The 24,328-nt window shown below is 43.4% G+C and overlaps 1 protein-coding gene across 1 annotated transcript in view; it reads left to right on the forward strand.

Moving 5' to 3' along the window:
- Window positions 1-1,350: 1,350 nt before the first annotated feature.
- Window positions 1,351-24,328, forward strand: part of KCNH1 (potassium voltage-gated channel subfamily H member 1) — a 173,505-nt gene continuing 150,527 nt past the window's right edge. The window contains exons 1-4 of the mRNA XM_033055360.2: window positions 1,351-1,478; window positions 13,509-13,632; window positions 13,878-13,984; window positions 23,662-23,790. Of these exons, the coding sequence (XP_032911251.1) occupies window positions 1,406-1,478; window positions 13,509-13,632; window positions 13,878-13,984; window positions 23,662-23,790 (433 nt within the window). The 5' untranslated portion in view covers window positions 1,351-1,405. The remainder of the gene's footprint in view (window positions 1,479-13,508; window positions 13,633-13,877; window positions 13,985-23,661; window positions 23,791-24,328) is intronic.

Genomic DNA, 24,328 nt, shown 5'->3' on the forward strand with positions numbered 1-24,328 from the left:
ACATTTCAGTGAGAGTTAGTGGCCGCTTTGCACCTTCAGGCACTTGATTTTTTTTTTCTCCTAACCTGCCTCTCTTTGGCAGCAAATGCAGGTGTATTTAGCATACAGATTAAAAGAGGCTTCTGTGGCACTGACTTCCTGCCTGGCAGCTGGGCTGGCCCGTGTGGGCTCTAGGAGTTCCCCAGGTGCCAGGCTGTGTGAGGGACTGCCGGCACCAGGACACTCAGAGACTTGATCTGTAGGTCCTGCTGTGTTGAAATTGTCACCTGCCTTCACCCCTGGAGTCTCTCACTCCTTACTTAAAAATGCTGTGGGAGGCAGGAGGCTCGTGGCAGGGAGATGACACTTTTCAGGCAGTGCTGTGTCACAGTCAGCGTTTGGGCACAACTGTGTGGCTGAATCGGATCATGTGCATGGCTGTGCTGGAGCTGTCTGGTTCCTGGCTGTGCTGTGGTCCTGGCCCAAGCCTTAGCCAGGAGAGAGCAAGCTGGGCAGCGCCAGAATTCTGTGGGAACAATGGTAGTGGTTAAAAATCCCGGGTGACACACGCATGCCATCGTATTTACCATACTTGACTTGCTCACGCTGTGAGAAATGGCTTTTCCTCAAGCACATGAACATGCAGAAACATATTGATGTCTCCAATACGCCTGGAGCTGCAGAGCCTGAAGGTGTTGCACTTAATGAGGCATTACAGCAGGTAAATGCCAGCAAGAAAAACTATGCCTCTTAAATTTAAAAGATCGGAGTATTTCCCATTTACTGATAGATTGGTACAGGGAAAGAACAAAGTCGATTAATCTCTGAATGAAAGCTTGACGTTGAATATCTCAAAGAGCTCAAGACCTGCCAAAGGTTATATTTAAAGAGTTTGTCTCACTGTTAATCAGTTAACATAATCCCAGCTAGCCTTCTAACAGAAGTCATCCCAGGGAAGCGGAGTGAGGGTGGCGAGCAAAGGCGACCCACCCGGGGTGGGAGGCGGCGGTGCCTCCCGGGAGTTTGGAGCGGTCTTTGAGCACACGGGGCGTTTCTCAGCCCGGGGGCCCGAGGGGCCGAGCAGGGCGGCAGCCGCCCCGCGCGGGGGCCGAGGCCGGCGGGAGGCGCGGACGGGCCGGGCGCTGCCGGGCCCGCAGCTGCGGCGCGGCGCAGGCCCCAGACGGTGGCGCTGCAGCCCCGGCGTTGCGGCGCGGCGGCGGCCGGCGGGGGTCGCTGCGGGGCGGGCCGGCGGCGGCGCGGGGCTGCGGTGCGCGGGAGGCGGCGGCGGCGGTGCCGCACAGCCGCCGGTGCCGGTCCCGGCGGAGGATGAGGCGCGCGGGGCGGGCGGGCGGCGGCGCGGCAGAGCGCGGCTCGGCGCGGCCCTGAGCGGAGCCTCCGCGCCGCGCTGCGCTCCCGCACAGCGACTATGGCCGGGGGAAGGCGAGGGCTGGTGGCGCCTCAGAACACGTTCCTGGAGAACATCGTGCGAAGGTCTAACGGTAAGGGGCCGCCGGGGGCGAGCGCTCGCCCGCCACCAGGAGCCCGCCGCGTCCTCGACGGGGACAGCTCCGGGCGGGGGGCGCCGAGCCCCGGCCGCTGCCGGGCGGCTCCGCCGGAGCGGCGCATCCCGGAGCCCGAGCCGGCTGCGTCTCCAAGTGCTGCCGAGAGCCCCCGCGCCGGGCGGCGGGGCTCGGCTGCAGGTGCGGCGGCTCGGCGGGAGCGCAGCCAGCCCGGCGTGCCGGGGGCGAGCGGGGCAGCGCCCGGGCCGGGCGGGGGGCTCGGGGCGTCCGGAGAGCGGCGGGGGCGGCTCGGCTCCGGGAGGAGGTGCGGGGATTCAAGATGGTCCCTGGGCAGGGAGAGCCCGGTGCGAGGGCATCGGCCAGGGCTGCCCGCCCGGCTTGGAGGGGAAGGTTTGTCTCAAGTGAGGAGAGAGTTTGCTATTTTCAAGGCTGAGCGCTGATATTTATTTTTTTTTTTCCTAGTGCTCTGTAACCAGGTCTCTCTCTTGGAAAACTGTGGAGTGGAAAATGCCTCGAATTTCACAATTGCATGCAAATATGTATTAATGCTATCCAGATTCTTTCACTTAGGGACTTAGCAAAAGCTGCTCCCTCTGTGAGCCGGCGACCATGCAAGCGTTCATGGATTTGTTTAACGTAGGCATGTGCATTTCTTTTAAAGCCCCGAGCCTAAGTTGTGCCATTTTTGATGCTTCTACTGACTTCAATGGGGTTACTTCAGGGGATTAAGAACTTGAAGTGTGGTTGAGAATACGCAGGATCAAGCTCCTTTTGAAGACAAAATTAGTTAATTAATTAAAAACATAGTCAGTTTGTTCTGATAAGGCAAAGACAATTAACCCTCTTGATAAGCAGCTAAAAACTCAAATGATGCCAAGAATGATTTTCAAGTTTTTTAAATGAGGCAGTATTATTGGAGAACTAGCCTTTGATAAGACCATATTTTCACATAAAATTGTGCCCTTTTTATAGGTTATTTCTCTCTGCAACTTTCTTGTAGAAGGGAGGAGGCTGGAGGCTACATTCCTGAAAAAATTACTCTCCAGTCTTACAGTGAATCATGCCCTTTTATTTTTTCTATGTCTTTTAAAATGAATGGTACATGTCATCGCATTCAGGCTGCTTCTCTACAGTTATTGAAGGTTTTTCTCAAAACTGTCTCGACTTTGTAGATTATTTTCTTCATTAAAAACCAATTTCCTCTTTTGGCTTTCAGTGCCAAAGCCTCGATGCAATAAATCAATTGAGGCTTGGATATGGGGGAATCATGCAGCAGAAGCTGTGCTCTGTTTCTTCCTCTCTTTCCCCATTATTAAGAAGGTGTCATAACAGACCATGGTGCTAGACAGCACAGGTAGAATGACAGCACTTCATTTTCAAATACTCAGCAAGTCCTGAGGACTGGAATCAATACAAGTTTTTAGATTAAGCTTGGTAGGAAATGGTGCACAGTTCAGACATACTAGGATAAGCTTAGGGAAGTGACTCAGGTTTAGAAGCCTATTTCTTCTGTGATGTGCCTTCAAGTTTTTGCTGGACCCAATCCAGCTTTGCTGTAAATGTGGTGCTGTCACATAGCAATGTTGGATGAATCAGTTTTTGTAACCTTCATCTGCTTTGAAGGGACAGGGACTCCTTTTTCTCATGCTGAGGCAGGGCTGTGCTGACCAGCATGAGGGCAGTGTGGAAAGGTGCCAGCTCCTTGTTGCCTGTCTCATCTGGTCCTGCCTACTTGGCCATTGAGATGATTTGGGATGCCCACAGGATAAGTGCTTAAATGGGCCCATAAAGCTTGAGGTTTGGCTCCCCTTTCTTGGTTTTGTTCAATTGGGTAGTAATGCGACCCACAATGAAACTATCTACGCCATTTGGGATTTGCCAAATAAACCTTGGGCTTGTTGTCAAGCTTGTATTTGCTGGCACATGCAAGCAAGTTGAGTAGTGCCAACAGATACTAAGTTGATACAGATATAGGAGTGTTCCTAATTTGGGGAGGATTCCCTTTGAAAAGAGAGGAATTTTGTCATTGAACAGAAACAATGTACTAGGTGTTTCACGGGAAGGAAGTTGTACATGGTATGTGTATCATCATCATGGCTGGGCTGAGGAAAGTGTGTTTTGGGGCAGGGGCTGTTAACTCTATGAAAGGAGCTGTATGGGGATAGCAAAGGAATGGGCACTCAGCCTCTTCTGTAAGGGGCTCTTTTTGCTCTAAGGACAGCACTAATCACACCATTATTTTACCAGTAGTTTTAACAAGGAATTCTTTGTTTACCTTTATGTTAGATGTGGGACTGATGAGCTGGTGCACAATCTGTGGCTAAAGGTAGGAGCAGTGTATGTAGGCATTCAAGTTCAGGGTGTTTTCCATGAGGGTTAAAATTTGGCTCATGTTCATAGCACACCTTCTGCAGCAAGACTCGCCTCTGACTCCTTTGGTCTGAATCGCCTGCTTCAGAGTTATTAGGAATGAGAGCTTCTTCTCAGGCTGCAAATCAACTGGGACAAGTTCTCATGCACTAAATGCCAGCTGAAAGAGCTGTGCTAGGGTTAGAGCTGCAAAGCATTTCCTTCCTGCACAGTGGAGTAATGAGAGGATGGGATGGCCTCAGTATAGCACACACAGGAAAGAACATGTAGCGTGTCATCTTCTGAGACCTGTGGACCTTGTCTGGTCCTCTGTGATTTTTTTCTCATACAAAGACTTTGTGGATGAAGTGCGAGCTTAAGGTTTGTCCTTCTTTGAAATCAGGGACACCATAACTCTGTTCATCTTGAATTTAATGTTTAAAATCTGTGTTTCTGTACCAACCATGCAGAGCTAGAAAAATAAATGTTACATGCAGTGGTTGGTTGACAAAAATTTCTTTGAAGCATTGAAATATTTAAAGACCAGAACACCCAGTGGGACAGAAAATGAACCCATGCTGTAACACAGTGCAGTATATAAAGAATCACTAGCCCCTGATGGTTACTGCTAATGTGATATTAATGTTTTTCTTGGTAATGTAATACATCCACAGTATACAAGCACTGTAATAATAACTGTAATAATAACAGTTATAAACCTGGATGGTGGCCAGGGCACCCAATTCAACTGGTGCAGTTTATTGTAGAGGATAGTGGTTATTTGTGATATTCCAATGCTTTATCAATATCTGGAGACAAAAATAGTTTTTGATTTATGTAAATGCCAGCTGAATTCTTCAGTCCTTCCTTGGTCAAAATTCTCATTGAGATGCGTGGTAATTGCGCATGTATAAGGATGGCAAAAGATTTATACAAAAAAAAATTGTATAAATCCTGTGTTTAAATGGCTTTGGAATTTCAGTGGAAGTCACAGGTGCTTTTCTGATTTATGAACAAAATAAGGAGGTTGGAATAAAGGTAAGTTAGAAGGCATAAGGCTTGTGTGAATTTCATTTTCCTTTGACAAAATCCCCTGGGAACACAGTAAGGAGACATCAGTTATGGAAGCAAACCTGCATCTTTTGATGGAGAATGCAGAGAGTTCCCTGTAGAGGGGAAGAAAAAGTACCTTCAGACATAGATCTTGAGCATAACAGACATTTGCATGATTTATGGCATTGCTTTCATCACACGCTGTAAAGTGCCAGTACAATAAACATTTTGCATCCTGGGCATGCTAACCTTATACCATCATCTGAGACCTAGGAGAGAAATTAACTTTATTGCAAACACTTCTGAAACTGAAAAGAGTGGTTTTGTGTTCAGCCAGAGAGAAATGCAAAGGAAACTTAATGGAGAATGAGGAAATAAAACAGCAGACCTTCAGAAACTGCAAGAGGACAGCTTGTAGGTTCTGTGCTGAGGACATTTTCCTGAAGTTAATGAAACAAAGGGTTTTATTGCTTCCTGATCTTCCTTCTTTTCCGTGTTAACAACTGTGGAGACATATATATTTTCATCAATGATTTTCATACAGTTGGTCAGTACATTGAAATACCTATTCACTATTGACAACTTTTTTTTCCAGTATCACTGGAATTGAATGTAAAATGTCTTTTTTTTTTTTTTGTGCTGGCTTTTACTAGGCCAGAAGTTTGGTTTTGAATGTGTGCCTTTATGCATTTAGAAATTTACAACCTGATTTTGTTAAAATTACTTTTATAGATAGTAAGGAAAAAAATGTACAGCACAGAGAAGATGGGTAATGTGCTTTAAAATTAATGTTCTGAAAGCTCAAGACGTTCTCCTGTGATAATTCAATGTATCAATCCAGTTTTACATTAAATCCTAGAACAAGATTGTAAGACAAATCTTAATGAAACCCATTTGGAGAATTGGTTAATGCATTTTTGTAACTCGTAGATAAAAGTGATCAGGGAGTTAGGTCTTGTCTCAAATACTTTTAAAGCTATAATCAGTAAATCAAAAGGCTGCTTTAAACTAAAGAAAGACTCATAATCGATGCAACTAAAATATGCCTTTTTCTGGATTAGTGTTCAGGTCATATGGGATGGGAAAAGCAAACCCCTGAGCAGCTGAATGATGACGTCTCACTGCTAAACAGTGGTTTTGCCCTTTAATAAGAGTGGTGCAATGTCTGACTCTTACCAAATGATGAACTTTCTCATTTCTGAAAATCATCTAATTATCTCACTCTGCCACATGTGTGTAAATGTTGTGGGATTTGTGTTTTAGTGTTTATTTTGGGTTTTTTTGGGTGGGGGTTGTGTTGGATTTTTTTTCAGTTTCCCAGTATGGGCAGTACTTCAAGGATAGGTGACAAATCATGCTATCCATAGCATGATATGGTGCCATTTCAGCTGTTCTTTTTCTGTTATTCTACAGTAATGTCTTTTATTTAAAAAATATATAGGTTATTGTGAAGATTTTATAGCTACAAGAGTTAGAACAATGCATAATTTTCAATTTAAACTTTTCTCATGGTAGATACCTACTGTGAAATATTTTCTATAACAATGCAAAGTAAGAATGTTGAGATGGAAAAGGTAGTTTTTTGTCTATTTTGCTGACTGCAATTAGGATTCATTTTCTGTAATGATTTAAAGTGACTCACTTGACGTTGTTGCTTTAGTTAGAATCTCTCTTGTTATTTGTGGAAAGGATGATGATATAAATTTTTTAATAATTCTTTTGAACTTGCACTTTGCTCTGGTGTACACATGACAGTGTAAGTCATGTTTGAATAAACATGAAATGTCTGTATTTAGGGAATTGTGTTCATGCTGTAGCAACCAAGGAACTTTTGAATCCATTTCGTTTTGGAAATTAAATAGATAGTTATATAAATCTTTTATGAAACACCCCAAATGAACCTATCTGTAGGGGTTTGTATTTTTTATATTACAGCGAGCTTAAAATTTTTGACCTCCATATTAATGATGGATAATTTTGAGTCCACTATATCATTGTTCTATAGAGAGATCAAGTTGTTCAATGGGATATTTAAACACTGAAGCACTTCCACTGTAGGAATGAATACAAGGTAATACTGAGTGAATGGGAGTATTCATGTAACACCACTGACTTCCACAGGAGGATATGGGTGGAAGAGCAGAATTATTCCTTATTTATTTTATTCTACCATATGAATGGTCTTTCTGTCATCTGAGCAGGTCTGTGCTTGCTTTGACTACAGTTACACCACCTCTGTTAGGATGAAAATGTGGTTGGTCCCTGAAGTGCAAGTCTCAAATCCCATGTGTGCAGAGAAAGGATTGAATAAGTACGTACTTGAAATTCAGTGTGACTTATTTGTACTGACTTAGGGCCATATTTTGATCTCAGAAGTTACATTTGAACAATGTAACTAATCAGTGTGACTAAATGCTTCTGGTTTACTTTTTTCTTCAAAGCTAAGACTGAACGTGAGCAAAAATTCATACATACCTATCCTTTGTTAGCAATTTTGACAGGCCTACTTATACAATGGTAGATTTCTATGGCCTGGGAAGAAATTAGACAGAAATGAAGCGATCTCTTCCCCCCGCAGTATCCAAATGATGCTGTTTGTTATGCAAAGTCACAAGTTTGTAAATACCATGTGTCCCTTGTCCTTAAGCTGTATGATACAATCTTTACTGCTGTGACAGCAGCACGTGATTTTTGCCTGGTGCACATTTCTTACACTGGCTGTGACACAGCATCTCTGCTGTTCTGTGCCCAGCTCAGGCAGCAGTAGCTGTATCCTCCCCCCCTGTTCCATGGGTAGGGTAAGAGACACATCTGATGTGCAGTTCTTTTAGTTCTGCTGTAGTTCGTGTTTGGTAACGCTAAAGAACTAGGTTTGCTCCTCTGAAGATCCATGGGAGGAGTTTGAGACAGGATAAAAAAAGACCTGCGGGTCTCAGTAACCAGGACTGTCATCACCCAGCATGAGCGAGGCTGTGGTCTGGAATGAGAAGGGCAATCCTCTCCTCTCCTCTCCTCTCCTCTCCTCTCCTCTCCTCTCCTCTCCTCTCCTCTCCTCTCCTCTCCTCTCCTCTCCTCTCCTCTCCTCTCCTCTCCTCTCCTCTCCTCTCCTCTCCTCTCCTCTCCTCTCCTCTCCTCTCCTCTCCTCTCCTCTCCTCTCCTCTCCTCTCCTCTCCTCTCCTCTCCTCTCCTCTCCTCTCCTCTCCTCTCCTCTCCTCTCCTCTCCTCTCCTCTCCTCTCCTCTCCTCTCCTCTCCTCTCCTCTCCTCTCCTCTCCTCTCCTCTCCTCTCCTCTCCTCTCCTCTCCTCTCCTCTCCTCTCCTCTCCTCTCCTCTCCTCTCCTCTCCTCTCCTCTCCTCTCCTCTCCTCTCCTCTCCTCTCCTCTCCTCTCCTCTCCTCTCCTCTCCTCTCCTCTCCTCTCCTCTCCTCTCCTCTCCTCTCCTCTCCTCTCCTCTCCTCTCCTCTCCTCTCCTCTCCTCTCCTCTCCTCTCCTCTCCTCTCCTCTCCTCTCCTCTCCTCTCCTCTCCTCTCCTCTCCTCTCCTCTCCTCTCCTCTCCTCTCCTCTCCTCTCCTCTCCTCTCCTCTCCTCTCCTCTCCTCTCCTCTCCTCTCCTCTCCTCTCCTCTCCTCTCCTCTCCTCTCCTCTCCTCTCCTCTCCTCTCCTCTCCTCTCCTCTCCTCTCCTCTCCTCTCCTCTCCTCTCCTCTCCTCTCCTCTCCTCTCCTCTCCTCTCCTCTCCTCTCCTCTCCTCTCCTCTCCTCTCCTCTCCTCTCCTCTCCTCTCCTCTCCTCTCCTCTCCTCTCCTCTCCTCTCCTCTCCTCTCCTCTCCTCTCCTCTCCTCTCCTCTCCTCTCCTCTCCTCTCCTCTCCTCTCCTCTCCTCTCCTCTCCTCTCCTCTCCTCTCCTCTCCTCTCCTCTCCTCTCCTCTCCTCTCCTCTCCTCTCCTCTCCTCTCCTCTCCTCTCCTCTCCTCTCCTCTCCTCTCCTCTCCTCTCCTCTCCTCTCCTCTCCTCTCCTCTCCTCTCCTCTCCTCTCCTCTCCTCTCCTCTCCTCTCCTCTCCTCTCCTCTCCTCTCCTCTCCTCTCCTCTCCTCTCCTCTCCTCTCCTCTCCTCTCCTCTCCTCTCCTCTCCTCTCCTCTCCTCTCCTCTCCTCTCCTCTCCTCTCCTCTCCTCTCCTCTCCTCTCCTCTCCTCTCCTCTCCTCTCCTCTCCTCTCCTCTCCTCTCACCATACTCCTTTTGTTGACAAGGAAATAAATTGGGACTAAACCTTTTGAGTGTTGTGTTTGTATGATGACTGTTGGGAAATATATTAATATATTTAAATCACACTTGTGCACTACACAAACCCAAGCACCCTGGGGATTTGGCTGGCTCAGTTATGCAAACTGCAGTGGGCACCAGCCTCTCTTGTTGCTGAGGTCTGCACTGCAGGTGCCTGGGCAGAGGTTTCCCTTGGCTTCCTCTGTGCAGTGAGGGAACACCTTCAGTGTGGGAATGTGTCTGGCAGTGCTGTGGGTATATGTTTGGCTGTTGGTCTCTGACCTCCTGCCAGTGTGTTCCAGAAGAGCACCTGTGCCTCACAGGTGGGACAGGGAAGGTAGAACTGGGGTGCTGGCCTTTAGGAAGAGTTGAGGGGTGTCAGCTTGTCAAGATCTGTGTTACAGGAGAGGCTGGGGTGTAGTGGGAGTGAATATGTAGCTTTGCAGGGCAATGGATGGTAGGCAGAAAACATTTCAGTAACTTGCTCCACGCTCGTGCAGGGAGGTGACTGCTCCTCAGTCAGCTAGTCCTGGCCAGATAAATGTCTGTGAGTGCAGCTCATCTACAGGAATTTTAGAAGCTGATGGAGAGGTTTGGTTAAACAAAGTACTAAATGTAACAGTAGGATTCAGCAGATAGAGTAGTTTTGGTAAGATGGGTGCTCTAGACACTTGTGATTGTTACTGTTAAAAGGATGAAGGTTATTTAGAAGGTGATTTCTGTTTCTTCTGTGATGGTCTGTTTTCTGAGTGGAAGAAAGTACTGGTTTCAGTGACTGAGTGACACCCATTCTTATGTTTTGGAAGGAGTTAAAACGTTTTTCTTGTTGCTTTTAAGTGGCCATGTCTACTTTAAAGTGATAATCCAAACTGGATCTGACATGTGAATGTGTAGATGCTGACGTGTGTGTACTGCAGTGAGCAGAACTAACCTGGGGAAAATGCAGGCTAGAAAATATGAAGTAATGCCCTTCACAAAGTAATCCATGCTGCAGAACCTGCCCTACTCATGGATTATGCTGCCTTTGTGGTGCTACAGCTCTTACCTGTGTTTCTGCAGTACACTGTGCTCTGTGCTGCATCTCTGCTTGTTTCCTTGCCTCCCAGTGGCCTTGTTCAGACTGTGCCAAATGCAACACAAGCCAGAAGCCCAGGTCTTTTATATGAGCCTACCCTCTCCTGTTCAAGCTCAGGTTTTCTTGGTGCTCATAAGAAGGGCCAGTGATGCTTACAGCTTCTTCTTGGGCCAGGCAATACTGCTAACACAGTTGCCATTGTGATAGAAACTGATTTCCAGGTAGGGGAGTTCCTTGAGTCCTTTCGAAGAGGTGCTTCAAGTCACTAAATAGTTTTGATACTGCTGCTGTTACATGTCCATTGCATCTCTGTCTTTGAAGAGAATTGAGCAGTGGATTTCTTCATGGTCTTCCTCTGGCCAACTCCTTTCCTGGCCTTGCTGACCCACTTGTGGGTCCCCAAGGGTCTCTGCTCTGTGATACTCAGAGTTCACTAGAGCATCCCTTCATACTTGTTGTGTAACAAAGCCACAGCTGTTTCGTGGCCTCTGAGACCCTGTGTCCCTGCAGATGGAATGGCACTGTTTGCCTCACTGGATGTTATTCAATATTTTCTTATGTTAGGAGAAATTTTTAACAGATTATGAGCTGTCCCCAAGCAGCACATTGTCAGGGATGTCAGTGCAATTGAATGTAAATGATAGCAACGAGGACAGCCTTCTACCTCGGGTTGTCTGTTGGAACAAGCTATGCAGGGAAGTTTTAAGTGGGAGTCCTTATTTTATGCTGTGTCTTGACAGTGTTCACACTGGCACTGTTGTCAGAGACACTTCTGAAGAAATGAGGTGTTGTTTGTCAGCTACGTAAAGCCCAGATGAAAGGAAGGTCAAGATGCATGAAGTTGGAATGAGCTAGAAGGGAGAGACACTTATGGAATAACGGGATCATCAAAATCTCTGACTTGTTCTTTAGTTTGATAGTTGAGCAAAATTTTTCCTTTACAACTTTATGGGTACATAAGCATCTCTCAGCTTGCTTCTAACTCAGGACTAAACCCAGCCTAGACTCTCATGTTACATTGTACCTCTCCATGCTGGAGAGGCTCACCCGGTGTTGCCTAATAGGGGTGCATAAAATACAGTAGCCAAGTCCTAGTGACTTACAAATCACATGGTGAGGATGTTGGCCTCTATTCGTTGTGGTAGCTTGATGATTAGAACAGTTATTCAAGAGCTGAAATAATGGCTGGGTTTTTTTAGGGTAGCCTACATCTTCTAGGAGTGTGTCCAAACTGCTGTTGGGGGAGAGAAATGTGTGCATCTTCTCTATGCATCCTTTGGAAACTGCCAGTCCAAAAAAAATGGGGTTTGCTGGGCCAAAGCATAAGTGGGAACTTAATTCTTCAGCTCCTGCAATAATGGCAAAGAATTGAGTATAATCTGAGAACTGGGCTGATGTTTAAAAATTAGGTATTGTAACAAACGTAGGAAAGGGGGAAAAAACCAACCTTAAAACATCCCCCCTTTTCATTGTTTTCTGTGGTTTAACTTGGTCAGATTTCTATTTGCTGTACTAAAGTTTTTCAATTCTCTTCTCCAGCACTGCTCACAGAGCTTCCAGCTCCCAAGTCTTTGAGAGAGCTGGGCATCTAGGGACTAGATTGTTGCAGTCTTTTGGAGATTAAATTCCCTTATGAATTTAGGGCTTTGTTTTCACCTATAAATAGGAGACAGGAGCATTGTTGTAACTCACAGAAGCCTTGCAAGGCTAGATAAAAGTAGGATTATCACAGTGATGGTTATCAGAAATGTGTCCTATATAGCCTTTAGTAAAAAAACCCAAGAGATCATTTATCTGAAGACAATAAGGTTTAAGTGTGAAAGGCAGGCAAATGCTTATCAGGAACTCTTTATGAAGTGGAGACAAGGGAAAGTTATCTTTTGAGAAGGGAAGGCAGTAAGAAGCAATTCTTAAGCAATTCATGCATGAAATAACACCATTCAGATCAGGGCAGGACCACCTGGCCCAACATTAGTATTTTCCTTTTTTTTTTTTTTTTTTGGTCATTTTTATACTTTGTGATGAAATTTAAAAATATCCTAACACAATCTAATGTAGTGTTTATAATAGACACTCAAACCCACTTGCTTTAGTAGTGAGAAATTACTTGGTTTACTTATTAGTAGGAATGGGTAAAAGAGGTGTATTGTTTTGGGGAGAAAGTGCTTCAGCTAAGCAAAACGCATGGTATTCAAAAGAGGCTGTGAGAAACAAAGCAGCTAAAATATCCTGAAGTTATATTACTGGTGTATTTCATTCTGAAGAGTGTATAAAAATACACTTAATCATGCTTGTGGAATGGGGCAGTGGATTTAGCTAGCTGCAGGACTGCTTTATTTAAACCCATTTGACGTCTGGGTTGAAATATTTTGAAAGGAGCAATTGAAACAAACTAAACTCTCTGCAATTAATAGGTAAAATGTCATTTGGTTGGAGGAAGCATTAATGAGATCTGTGGATGTGTGAGCAGCTGGGAGCTGATACTGAAAGGTAGACAGTGTGATGGATTCCTGTAAGGAAACGAGTGCCTCTGGATCTCATGTGACAGCCCAGCCCTTCTTTCGAAAGCCAGAGGGTCTTTGCAGCTGTGACAGGAGCCACCATCTCCTGCTCCCTGCCAGTGCCCAGGGAGCAGCACTGCTGTCTTGGCACAGGTGTAGGTTTGAGTTGGCAATCATAAAAAATGTGACACTCACAGCTCCAGCAAGAATGGAGGTGTGAATCCTGCTAAGGTTGCTTTTTGTACTGATTGAAACTCCTTCTGGCTTGTATTGCAAACAAGGAGTTCTTTCTACTGGTGTAATTGCTAGCCCTTGTTCTTGGTGTCCTGTTTGGAATGCTGTGCACAAGTATTTGAGCTTGTGTGGCCAGCAGTGAAGGCAGTGTTGAGAGGAGCCCCTGTGTCTGCACTCAGGGAGGAGAAATATTACTCATGTATTGGTTTGGCCACTTGTGAGAGGCTTCACATTCAAACTGAGTGTCATGGTGGATCACTGCATGTGGCACAGAGGGAAACATTTTGGTGGATCTGTCTTCAGTCAAGAGATTAATTTTACCTGCTTAACCATCATGGGTTTTGTTTATGCTCTGTCTGAGTAATTAACACTTTTCAAAAATAAAAATTCAGTTAAAATTGAAACCAGGAATAATGCTGTTGTCTGCAGTGGAAATGATATCTGGGAAAACTGTGTGGGGACTGAAGCAATTGGGATTGGGTTCTGAAATTAGTATTTCCTCTAATGTTATACCTTTGACTAACTGATGTGTTTTTTCAAACAGATACTAATTTTGTCTTGGGTAATGCCCAGATCGTGGATTGGCCCATTGTCTACAGCAATGATGGATTTTGCAAGTTATCAGGATATCACAGAGCAGAAGTTATGCAAAAAAGCAGCACCTGCAGGTATTTGAGAACAGATTTATTTTCTGTTAAGTAGCTTGTAGTGTTGTGCCTGTTGCTTGAGGAGAAAAGTAATCTGTTTATTCCAGTTTTGTCTTTTATCTCCTGGGGCTACATCTGTCAAATATGCTTTCCAGGTGAAACAAAATCAAAGAAGAGCCATTTCAAATGGGTCCTTTTTTACACAGTAAAAAAATGGCTTTGTGTTTTTGTCTGGTACCTGACTTGAATTTCTCTGTTTATTGCAGTTTTATGTATGGAGAGCTGACAGACAAAGATACAATTGACAAGGTCCGGCAAACCTTTGAGAACTATGAGATGAACTCCTTTGAAATCTTGATGTACAAGAAGAACAGTAAGTAGTGGATTGGTTTATTCATTTATGTAGGTGCATAAAGTTGTTCTTAGTAGTAGTGTAAACTGCAATTCTTTCACCCTGGAGGACAGTGCTTCATCTAGGGCTAAATAAGCCCCAGTTCTGCCACTTGGTCTAAAAGGGAGAAATGAGAACATTAGAGATGAAAGTCACTCAGGAAGGCAGAGGAAGCTTTCTAATTTGTTCTGACGTTTAGAGTAATTTGTGTGTGATGCTTTAAGACAACACTGAAGATTCCATCAACAGTGGTAGTACACAAGCTAGGTTTAGGCAAGTTTCCACTAGAGAGAACATACTTTCTCAGTTTTTAAAAACTTGATATAGCAAAGCCAGTATATAGTAGATTTGGAATAAAAGAAAGCCATCTTTTGTTTTAGAAACTGAGCTACTTCTGATGTTTTCAGATGATACGCTTTTTGTTCAGACAAAAAAAATCCTGAATTGGCATGGGATTTTTTTCCTAGGAAATTCAGTCTGTCTGTTACTGCATGTTTCAGCAGATGAACTACTTGCCCCAAACTTGATGTCTCACCTAGTGTGGACTATGTCATGCACAGTTATTTTCATCTACTTTATGTCACTTAAAGTGTAAATACACTGAGGTCTTCAGCCTGGCCAGATGTTAAGCTGAAAAAATTGCATTCTGTAACTTTTTGTGCAGTTTTGCTTTCTAATAGTGAAGCTGGTACTGCCTGCATGCACAGTCTTTATGGCCTTGCTTTGTGCTGCTTTCCTCCTAGGGCTACCTACCTCCGATGTTTACCTATTTTCTAAAAACTGATTTCTGTTCCTAGCTCAGTTTGTGGCCATGGGGACCATATGCAGCTCACATCTATGCATCCAAAGCTAAGTAAATAAGCTGCAGTCCTGGGATCCAGGAGAGTCTGGAATTCTCTCTTAGTTATCAGTGATTTGGCACCAAGAGACTATGCAGCTACTCCTCTGTCATGCTGCAGCATATGGCCTGTAGTAGAGCCTGGGGCCTCTCTGCCTTTTATGCAGATTTAAAGCAAGGTAACCATGCAGGGAGCAATATTTCCTGCCCTGCAGTGCACTCCTGCGAGGAGAGGTGGCCCAGAACAAAGTGCAGCTGTGCAATAGCTGTGTTGTGTGACATGCCGAAGGACGGAGCTGCGATGACGCTCCGTACGCAGAGGGTCACAGGCATGGGAAAAAGGAAAGCACAGAGCTTGCTGTCAACTTTAACAAACCCCAGGGCGCCTAATGTTTGCTAGATTTTCAGCTTGAGAGATACATTAACTACTGTTACAGAGACTGGCTTATAACACTAGAGAGTTTTAACTGAAAAACATAAAAAAAAAGGACATCCTGGAACTTTTTCTCCATGTAGGCCACATCACAGAAAAACACTTTGCTATTTACCAGGCACTAAGCACCCAGATTACTGAGTGGCCTTTTATTTGTGGTCACCTTACCTCTGCTTGCCACTATGGCAATGAACATGATTGGTTCTAACCTGCTCTCAGTTTGAAAGCTTGGGAAAGGACCCTGAATTTTGTTAGACATTTTTTCCTGCTCTTTGTTTCTTCTGTTTGGTCTCTCTGTTCTTTACTCGTTCTACTTTTGTTTTTCAAATTAGCCAGTGAAATAAATGGGAAATAGATCTTTCTTATTCTTTACCTGTCTACTCCATTTTTATAAACTAATAGTTACAATAAAAAGGTTTTGTCCCCATTTTTGGGTAGTTGGATAATTGGAATGGTTTCCACAGCTTGCACATTTAATGTTATTCTGGCTGTTTTTACAGTACAGTCTCTATCCTTTTGGAGGAACAAAGGAAAACAAAATAGAAGTTTTGAGCTAATGATGTCTGGAGTGGTGCAAGTCAGTCTTGTACTTTTAGGAGCAGCAGCCATTATTTTCTTTGTCTGAGTAACAATTATTCCCTGGTCTTACATGTCAAAGCAGATTGAGACATTTAATGATGCAACTAGAAGTGATAGGCTATTTATTTATTTATTTATTTTGACATGGCACTCTCCATGGTAGTGACCCAGTGCTAGGATTTACTTGGTTGTCTGATAAGAATACCCCATCCAGCTGATGGTAGGTGCAGTATATCCACAAACTTCATTGCAGTTCACACTATTAACTCTGGAAACAACATATAATTTGCTGCCTTCATAATGTTTGCATTTATGGATGCTGCCTCTACCCTGGCCTTCCCTTTCTTGTGCCATCCTCCCCACATGCAAAAGTGACTATGCTCCCCGTTTTCAGAACTTGAAGTTAAGATGTGACAGAGTTTTGATGATTCCTTAGGCTAGGCCCTTGATAACTTAGCAGATATGTGAAAATCATTGTTATTCTCTGGAAGAATTGCTTCCCAGAAATACAAAGCTTCTCCAGGATAATTGGAAGCAATTAGAGCAAACAGGTGCATAGCCACCAGATTTTTGTCATTGTTGCTTTGATGCCATCCAGTTGCATTCAGTGGGGATTCATTGTCATACCTGGAAGGAGACTGAGTGAAAGCTTTCTTTAATCAGGACTGCAAAATGACGACAGACTGACAGTAATTTCACATGAGAGCTTCAATTCCATTGTTTAATTAGATGTGAGCGCCCCGTGATGCTGGAAGTATTGTTTATTTTTATATGGGAAAATTAAAACATTATTAAATCTGAAGTCAGTGGAGATAAATGAACTTATACCAAGGAAGGGTACAGCTAATGTATTAGAAAATATTTTGTATCTAGCCTTAGTCATATCTTACCTTACCTGAACTGATGTGTTTTAAATATCTAACTTCTTATGAGAAGACATTTTAAATATCTAACTTCTTATGACAGACATTTTTAAGTTTTTACACGTTATGGTCAGCCTCATGAGTTAAAAATGGTTGAGTAAATTAAACTTGGATTTTCTTTGTCTTGTTTTTCTTCCACAATGTAGGCCTGGCATACAAGCTGTGCCAACCCAGGCTTTTTCTGTATGCACTTGCCTTCGTTATTGATGAAGTAAATTTTTGTGAGAATACGGAATTCACTTGCTTCTATCTGCCCCTGAAGAGGTGGTGTCCAATTGAAATCTAACCCCCTTTTCTATGCAGTACTTGACCTACTTCAGTGGAAGAATATTTGAAGTGGGGTGTACTCATCAAAGGTGAAGTGCATCAAGAGTTAGAAAGAGTCTTAAGTGTCCCCTGTCTGAGCAGAGGCATTCCCATTGCTTATGGTCTGCAGCTGTGCTGCAGAAGAGTGTTAAGACACCTTTTTTTTTTTGTCTCAGAAGTTCTCTACAGATAGGACCAGCAGAATCCTTGCCAGAATGGTGGGTTGGCTGTAGGTAACTATTTTTCACACGGCAAAGCAGTTTGGTAAAGCAGTAGCTCTTTGCTGAGTAGACATATTATGGTGAGAGTCCCAAAGGCTGGGATGCACTTTTAATTTGTGCTGAGGTTCACCTCCCTATTTTCTGGGTGCTTGAACATTTAACACATTTAATAGCATGAGTATTTGTGTGTGTGGGTTTTTTTATTTGATCGTTTGATTTTTTAAATTTCATTTTAACATGTGCACAATCTTCTCCCCTCCTTCCTTCTCCCTTCTTCCCCTAGTGTATTAGAAAGCCTTCAGATGTCAGAGAATGACAAATCAGCCTAAAAAAGTGATTTGGTAGATTCCACTTGCATTTGTCTTTGGGTGCTTTCTATAGAGGTTCAAAAGCAAATAGCCCCATTTATAGGCAGCAAAAAGTGTGGTAGACCTGTGATTGCCACCACTAAAGAGTTTCTCATAACTGTTACTGCTTCAAAGCATCTAAACCCATTTATATTTGTGTGTGCTGTGCCTGTAGTTCTCCAGATGGAAACCTTTGCTAACCCATATTGTTACATAGGAACAGAAGCAGGAAAGAATGAGGGTGTTGGAATCAAGTGACGTGTATCCTCCTCGACCTCTCACTGAAGTGTAGCTCCATTATTTGTCAAGCAGTATGCACACCTGCATCCCCTGTGAAATCCATCTGTGTGAGTTCAGTTACCTTCAGCAAAGTCAAATTAAATATTTTGGACTCATAAAACTGGTAATTCCCATTGATCTTGTCAACTTCTTGTTGGCAAGCAAGACCTGCTGTCATCTCCACAAATATGTACAGAATTCCCAGTAGTAATCCTTAAGTACTTTCCCTAGGGTAAATGGAAAGATCTCAAAACTTTACTGTGTCTTCCTTATACTCAGGTTCTGTTCTTCAGAGAACTCAGAATCAGGTGAACTGTGCCAGCACTACTGCAGTATGAGAGTGTGTGCTGAACCTTGTTTTCTGCTGTGTTGTTTTGGTGTCATAGGATAACCCTTATGAATAGCAATTCCACCTTCGGGGACTGAAATTGATTTTTCTTAGCTTAGCATGTAAAGATCTGACCTTTAAAACCATTAGGTGCCACAGCATCCCACACCAGATAGAGAAGACACGAAGGTAACAGCTTTAAAAGTGCTGGGAATGTATTTAAAGCTCCACTCTGGTTGCACAGAGAGGTGAAATCCATGCTGAGTTAGTCTGTTCTCCTTTGGTACGCATTCTCTGCTCAAAGCTAAAGTCTGTAGGAAGATTTCTGTTCTTTGTCTTGCATGGTCAGATCTCATGGGCTTCTCTGAGCACCTGGTAAATATCTGTGTGGGTATAATGGCTTGCCAAACTTTCTCTGATCACACCTCATCGGCTTTGTAAAACTGTTCAGTCTCTGTGGGATAGAGACAAACAATCTCGTACTGAGTACCTGGGCATTAGTGAAACCCTAAAAGGAGTGGCTGTAATGGTCAGCCACACTGTTTACTACCTTAACTCCTGCTGTCGGCATTGCTGCAGGAATTGGTGGAGAAAGGGCACATGTTTCTATTTCCATACTGCTCGACTGTTTCCCTTCAGGACAGTATGTGTCTGATGATGTTTGAGACATTATCAAGTAATGCAGAGGTTGTGCTGCTTAGAGGAAACTTGCCCCACTCATTAATGGCAGTGTAGATGTCAGCTGAATTGCCAAAACATGTTTTTTTTCATTGTATTTTAAAATTGTTTTTTGTTTAATTAGTGGAAAGAAAAACTGTGTATTCCAGTTTTCGTTAACTGTGCTTTTTATCTCTTTGGTTAAATGGCTCAAGGTGTGGGCAAAGAGCACATTCAAACAGTGGTTTTGATTTTCATACAGCCTGTTTTTGTTTGGCAGGAGGGAAAACTTAGGAGAGCTCAATGGTGTGCTCGGGGAGAAGCTGGAATAGACCTTTAAGATCTCTTTCACTTTGATGTAAGAATTTCTGAAAGACTTCAACCAAAGTTAAATAGCATGTGAAATGCTGGTGGTCCTGCCCAGCAAGAGGCTGAACATATTGATGAAAAACACAGGACTGGAAAAAAGGATAGGGAAGAGACAATACTATTTGTCTTTCAGATGGGAAATTGAAAGATATGCAGACATTTAGAGTGTATTAGTCTGGAGAAGACTTGGAACTTGAATCACAGCCTTTGAAATAGCCTTTGCTTTAAGGTAACACCACAAGGACTGTGCTCAGGCCATGAAAACCTATCAAGAACTTCACCTGTTAGTTCTGGATTGGCTAAGTAACTTTGGTACCATGAGTCAGACTAGTCCTATGTGTACTGTTGGGCATTCATTGTAGATTTTAATTTCTTCTCAGTTGTCCACACTGCTTGTCCTGCAGCTTTCAAGGGGCATTCCCTTTTCTAGCATGATTGGTGCTATGCCACTAGAGAAATGCTGGATTCTTTCACTGCTGATTCCAAATCTAACAGAAGCCAATGTAGCTCATGAGTGTTTACTTTGTTGTTTGTGCGCTGGTATTGTCACTGAACTTTACCAGGTAGAGAGGTTGCCAGGACTGAAAACAAAATGTAAATGGAAGTAGATGTATTGTTGGAAACACTGGTAAACATTTTCTGTGTGGTTGTACATCAGTGCAGACTGGGAAGTTGCTCTTGTTTTGCTCTGGAACACGCTGCAGTTTCACTGCCTGAATAACCCACAGGCTGAATCTGAAAACCACATTTTCCATTAAAATGGCTTTTTTTTGTGCCTCTTACTAGTCATGGTTGAGCAGGGATGTTGGATTTGACACCAAGAGCATGAGGGCTGCCTGTAGGACGTTGAAATTCTAGTTTCCGACCTGATTTATAAGTAGTTTATACTTCAGGCTTTCCTGTTTAATAGTTAAATAAACTGTTTAAGAAGTAAAATTCTTCTGATAATTAAACCAGTATGCAGGACATTTCAGATCCCGATTCTGCTGTGAATGAGCTCCTGGTTGCAGAGCACCATGCCAAGTCCATGTAACTCAGCATTGTGAGCACTCACCTCATGACTGTATTTTAATATCACTTGTCTCCTATTCACAAGAGACACTGACAAGATGTTAGGGACTGCAGGGTAAATATGATGTTGTGGAGGCAGGTACATGGCCTGGCAGAATTTTCCATCTACTTATTTCTGCCTTTGCCGTGTTACTCTGTAGATCCCAAAAGATCTGGAAGATGATTTCTGCAGGCCCTGTGTGCCACCTTGATTTTGAATTTTGCTCTGTTTGTGGCACTCTGGAAATTACAAGGGCACCAAATACTTGATTTGCATTTCATCAAACAAGCCTACTTTTAGCTGTCAAGAACATCTGTCTCTTTCTTTTAGCATGTGGGGTGTATCATTAAGTTATACACTTGGTTCTAGGTAAAAAAGTGTTTTGTCTTCCTTCTTCCTATAAATAATGCAACACATGAGTGGGAGTCAAGGGAGTCAGAAAGTAAAAACTCTGCTGATAAAAGCTCCTTGCCCTGCAGCAGCCTTAGAGAGGTTATTGGGAGAAGTCCTCTTGCTGCATTCAGAACATGTTAGACAAAGCTTGCAACAACATACTACAGCATAACCATAAAGGGAAGATGACATCATGCATCTGAAAAATAGCCAGAATAGGAGGGTGAATTGCATCCTCTCTGTGTTGAGTGCAGCATCTTCAAAAGCACAGTAGTAAGTTTTCATAGCTGTGAGAGGCAGAGAAGAAACAGAGTGTGTAATTCAGCCTCAATGCTGTGAAGGTTAATATTGTGAGCAGCCCATAGCAGAATGGCTGTAGCTTGGAAGCAGTAAAACAACACAAAGTGGTTTTGGGAGGGGGAAAAAATCCCTAATCAGAAATATGCATATAGATAAAGATCAAAAAGCAAGGCTATGGATGGAGATCTCGGCTGATTAAAAAGGTGCAGTGTTAGTGAAGGGTGTTGAAGAGGGTAAAATGACAACGAGGAGTCTCTGTAAAAGCAGGGTATGGATTTGATCAGCTTCAGTATAGTTCACATGTGAAGTTGGGAAAAACAAGTAGGCAAGAAGAAATTGAGATTTTAGGAGCCCTTGAGAAAGGGTAGTGTAAAGGGTGTTACTGTCTAGAAAATTGCTGTTGGCTGCCTTGTGGCACTGTCTTCTAAGCTCATTAACAAGTTAGTGATGATTTTACTGGCATGGGTACTTTGCTCAATCTTTTTTCACACTTAGCATATTTGTTTGTTCATACTTTTTTGGAAGGAGTTGTTCAGGAATGTTAACTCTTTGAAAAAAAAAGGTATATGGACCCTTGAATACTTTCTGCCATGCAGGCATATTTCAGAAATGGCCACCAGTGATTCCATCTGGATTTCTCTGCTTTTTGAGCAGAGGCCTCCATGCATCATAGACCCTGCTGTTTATAGAAGTGTCTGTACATATGGCATGGAATCTCAGCCAGAGTTTGAAACTGCTTGTGTGTTATGCAGGCACAGTGGGAGCCTTAGGAATTGAACTTGGTTTATGGAAGTTGTCCATGGGTTTTGGAGGTGCCCTACCTTTCTGTAGCCAGAAAAGATTGCTCAGCACTGAGCTGGGAAACAGCCAGGTGAGGCTGGTAACAACAACCTCTCTTATATTAACATAGTTGGGAAAAAAGCTGCCTTTGCTTCCTTTTTTGAACAGTAACCTCTAAGATACCTGAGGTTTTCTTGTCACCTTTTGACAGCCAGGAAATACAAGTCACCCTTGTTACTAAAAACTGTTGCATTAAATATACCATGTGGTGCTCATGTTAAAATACTGAGCAATTCAGGTGAAAAACAATCTGATCACTAGCATAGAGAAGGGTTCTGTGACTGATAAAGAAAAGGAATAATCTTCTAAGATCACTATTTCTCAAATAGACTTTGCTACATGAGTTACAAAGATTGTGTGATACTCTTTATTCTGGCTTTCCCAGAGGGTCAAGCTCCTGCTGATCCTGATATGGTATGTAGACCCTGGTATGTAGACCCTTCTCTCCAAACAAAACTCAAAAGGGACACATAAAAAAAAAAAGGTTGCCCACAGTAAGCAAGCCTGAATCCTCTCTGTCTCTTACTTCTTGTGCTTGCAAAAGCAACAATGAGTTGTTTTCATAATTTCTGAGGGTGTTGGGATGGTCTGAAAACCCATGTACAAACTCCCTGAAGGCTGAGGTCTGGAGTGTCCCTGTTGCCTTGTACCTCAGAGTGGGAGAAGTCATCTTTTTATGTCTAAAGTTAAGACTGCAGACTTAGAAGTGGTGCCTTCAAGGAGGTCATGTTATTGCTTACAGGAGCCAAGTGCTCAAGTGCTTTGTTGTGAGCCCTCCCATCAGCTTATAGTCAAATATCACTAAAAGCACTCTGGTGAGTCTGGTGGAACTGGTAGACACTGCCTTGTTACATGGAACATCAGTGATATCACTAGGGTCTTCCCAGTAGAACTGCCAGAAATATGGAAAGGCAGGGCTGACTGACAGATTCTCTCCTCGAGGTGATCTGTGTGGATAGAGGTCAAGGAGAAAAGGCAGCAGCGTCTGAAGGGTTCTGTTGTGGCACCACCAACTTTATCTGCATGTGCAGGTGTTAATCTCTCAAGCAGTTTTAATTAGCAGTTCATCTGCTGCAGTAATTAGAAAGGTGCAGTTCTATGCAGTAGAGCTTGATGCCATCCACAGCCTGTGTTCTGGTCCTAATGGCTTACTCTGTCCTGAATTCAGTGGAGTCTTGCTTCATGCTGGAGTGATTGGGAACAGACTCAGGACAAGGCAAGCTGGAAAGCAGCTTGTAAAGGGTTTCCCTTCCATGGGGGAATTCCAGGCTGGGCCAGAACTCCTGGAGTCTGGCTCTGAATCTAGACATAGTCTGCTATAGTAGTTAGGGCATGGTCTTTTCTAGGGTATTCCCTGTTGACAGGAAATGATAAAGTCAACTGAACTGGTCATATTCTTGAGTTGAGACTCTGTGTTATGCTCACGTCCTAGGCACAGCTGGCCTGTTCTCAAATCCTGCAAGAGCCAGCAAGATGTGGTTGTGTGCAGCCTTCGCACATATGTGGGACTCTTCCTTCAGATCACAAAGCAGTTCATAAGTCCAAGTGTTAACTTTGCAGGTGAAGTTCAGAAACTGGGTGATTCCTGAAGATTAAAAAGCAAAGCAGGGACAGAGCAGAGAACTTAAATGACAGACTTGGTAGCTGCTTTGTTATTTTTCCAAATAGGTGTTTGTAAAAAAAGCCAACATTAAAGTAACTTTTACAGATGGCTGATTTGAGATGTAAACATCTAAACTGGCACATTTACTGTTCTGCCTGCCATTGACCAACTCTTTGATGTGTTTGTTTCCAGGAACACCTGTCTGGTTCTTTGTGAAAATTGCTCCAATTCGAAATGAGCAGGATAAAGTGGTTTTATTTCTTTGCACTTTCAATGACATAACAGCTTTCAAGCAGCCCATTGAGGATGATTCATGTAAAGGTTGGTCTTTTTCACAATTATATATTTATGCTGCTTTTGTTTGTTTGCCCTGGTCTTGAAAGAGCTGAAGTCCTTTAAATACCCAAGCCAAAGAATTAAATGTTATAATAGCTTGTAGCTGTGCCACTGGGGATGGCATTTGTACAAGAAATGGTTGCTGGTTTCTTTAGTGAAATTGCTCTGGCCTGCTCTGGAAAGGGTCATTGCTAATAAAAGCCCAGTTTACATGGTAAATAGGTACTGTTGTTCTTTTAAAATACACGATTAACCTGCTCTCCAGCATAGCCTTCAAGGATTCACAATGTTGCTCAACAGCCCTGTACAAATCATGTGTGAAACTGTATGCAAGAGCTGAGGAATTAACCCTGGCTGAGTCTAGCAAAGATCAGAACAATTAGATTCTGCCTGACTTGATATTACTTGTCATTATTATGGGATTTCTAATGTTAAAGTTCTGGACTAGTTTCCTTTAGCCTATGTGAAGAGATTCCAGTTATCTTAAGTGGAATCAGGTTTAAGCTGTTCTGGTGAGTGAAGT

This window comes from Catharus ustulatus, chromosome 3 (assembly GCF_009819885.2).
Source record: "Catharus ustulatus isolate bCatUst1 chromosome 3, bCatUst1.pri.v2, whole genome shotgun sequence".
Taxonomy (NCBI): Eukaryota; Metazoa; Chordata; class Aves; order Passeriformes; family Turdidae; genus Catharus; species Catharus ustulatus.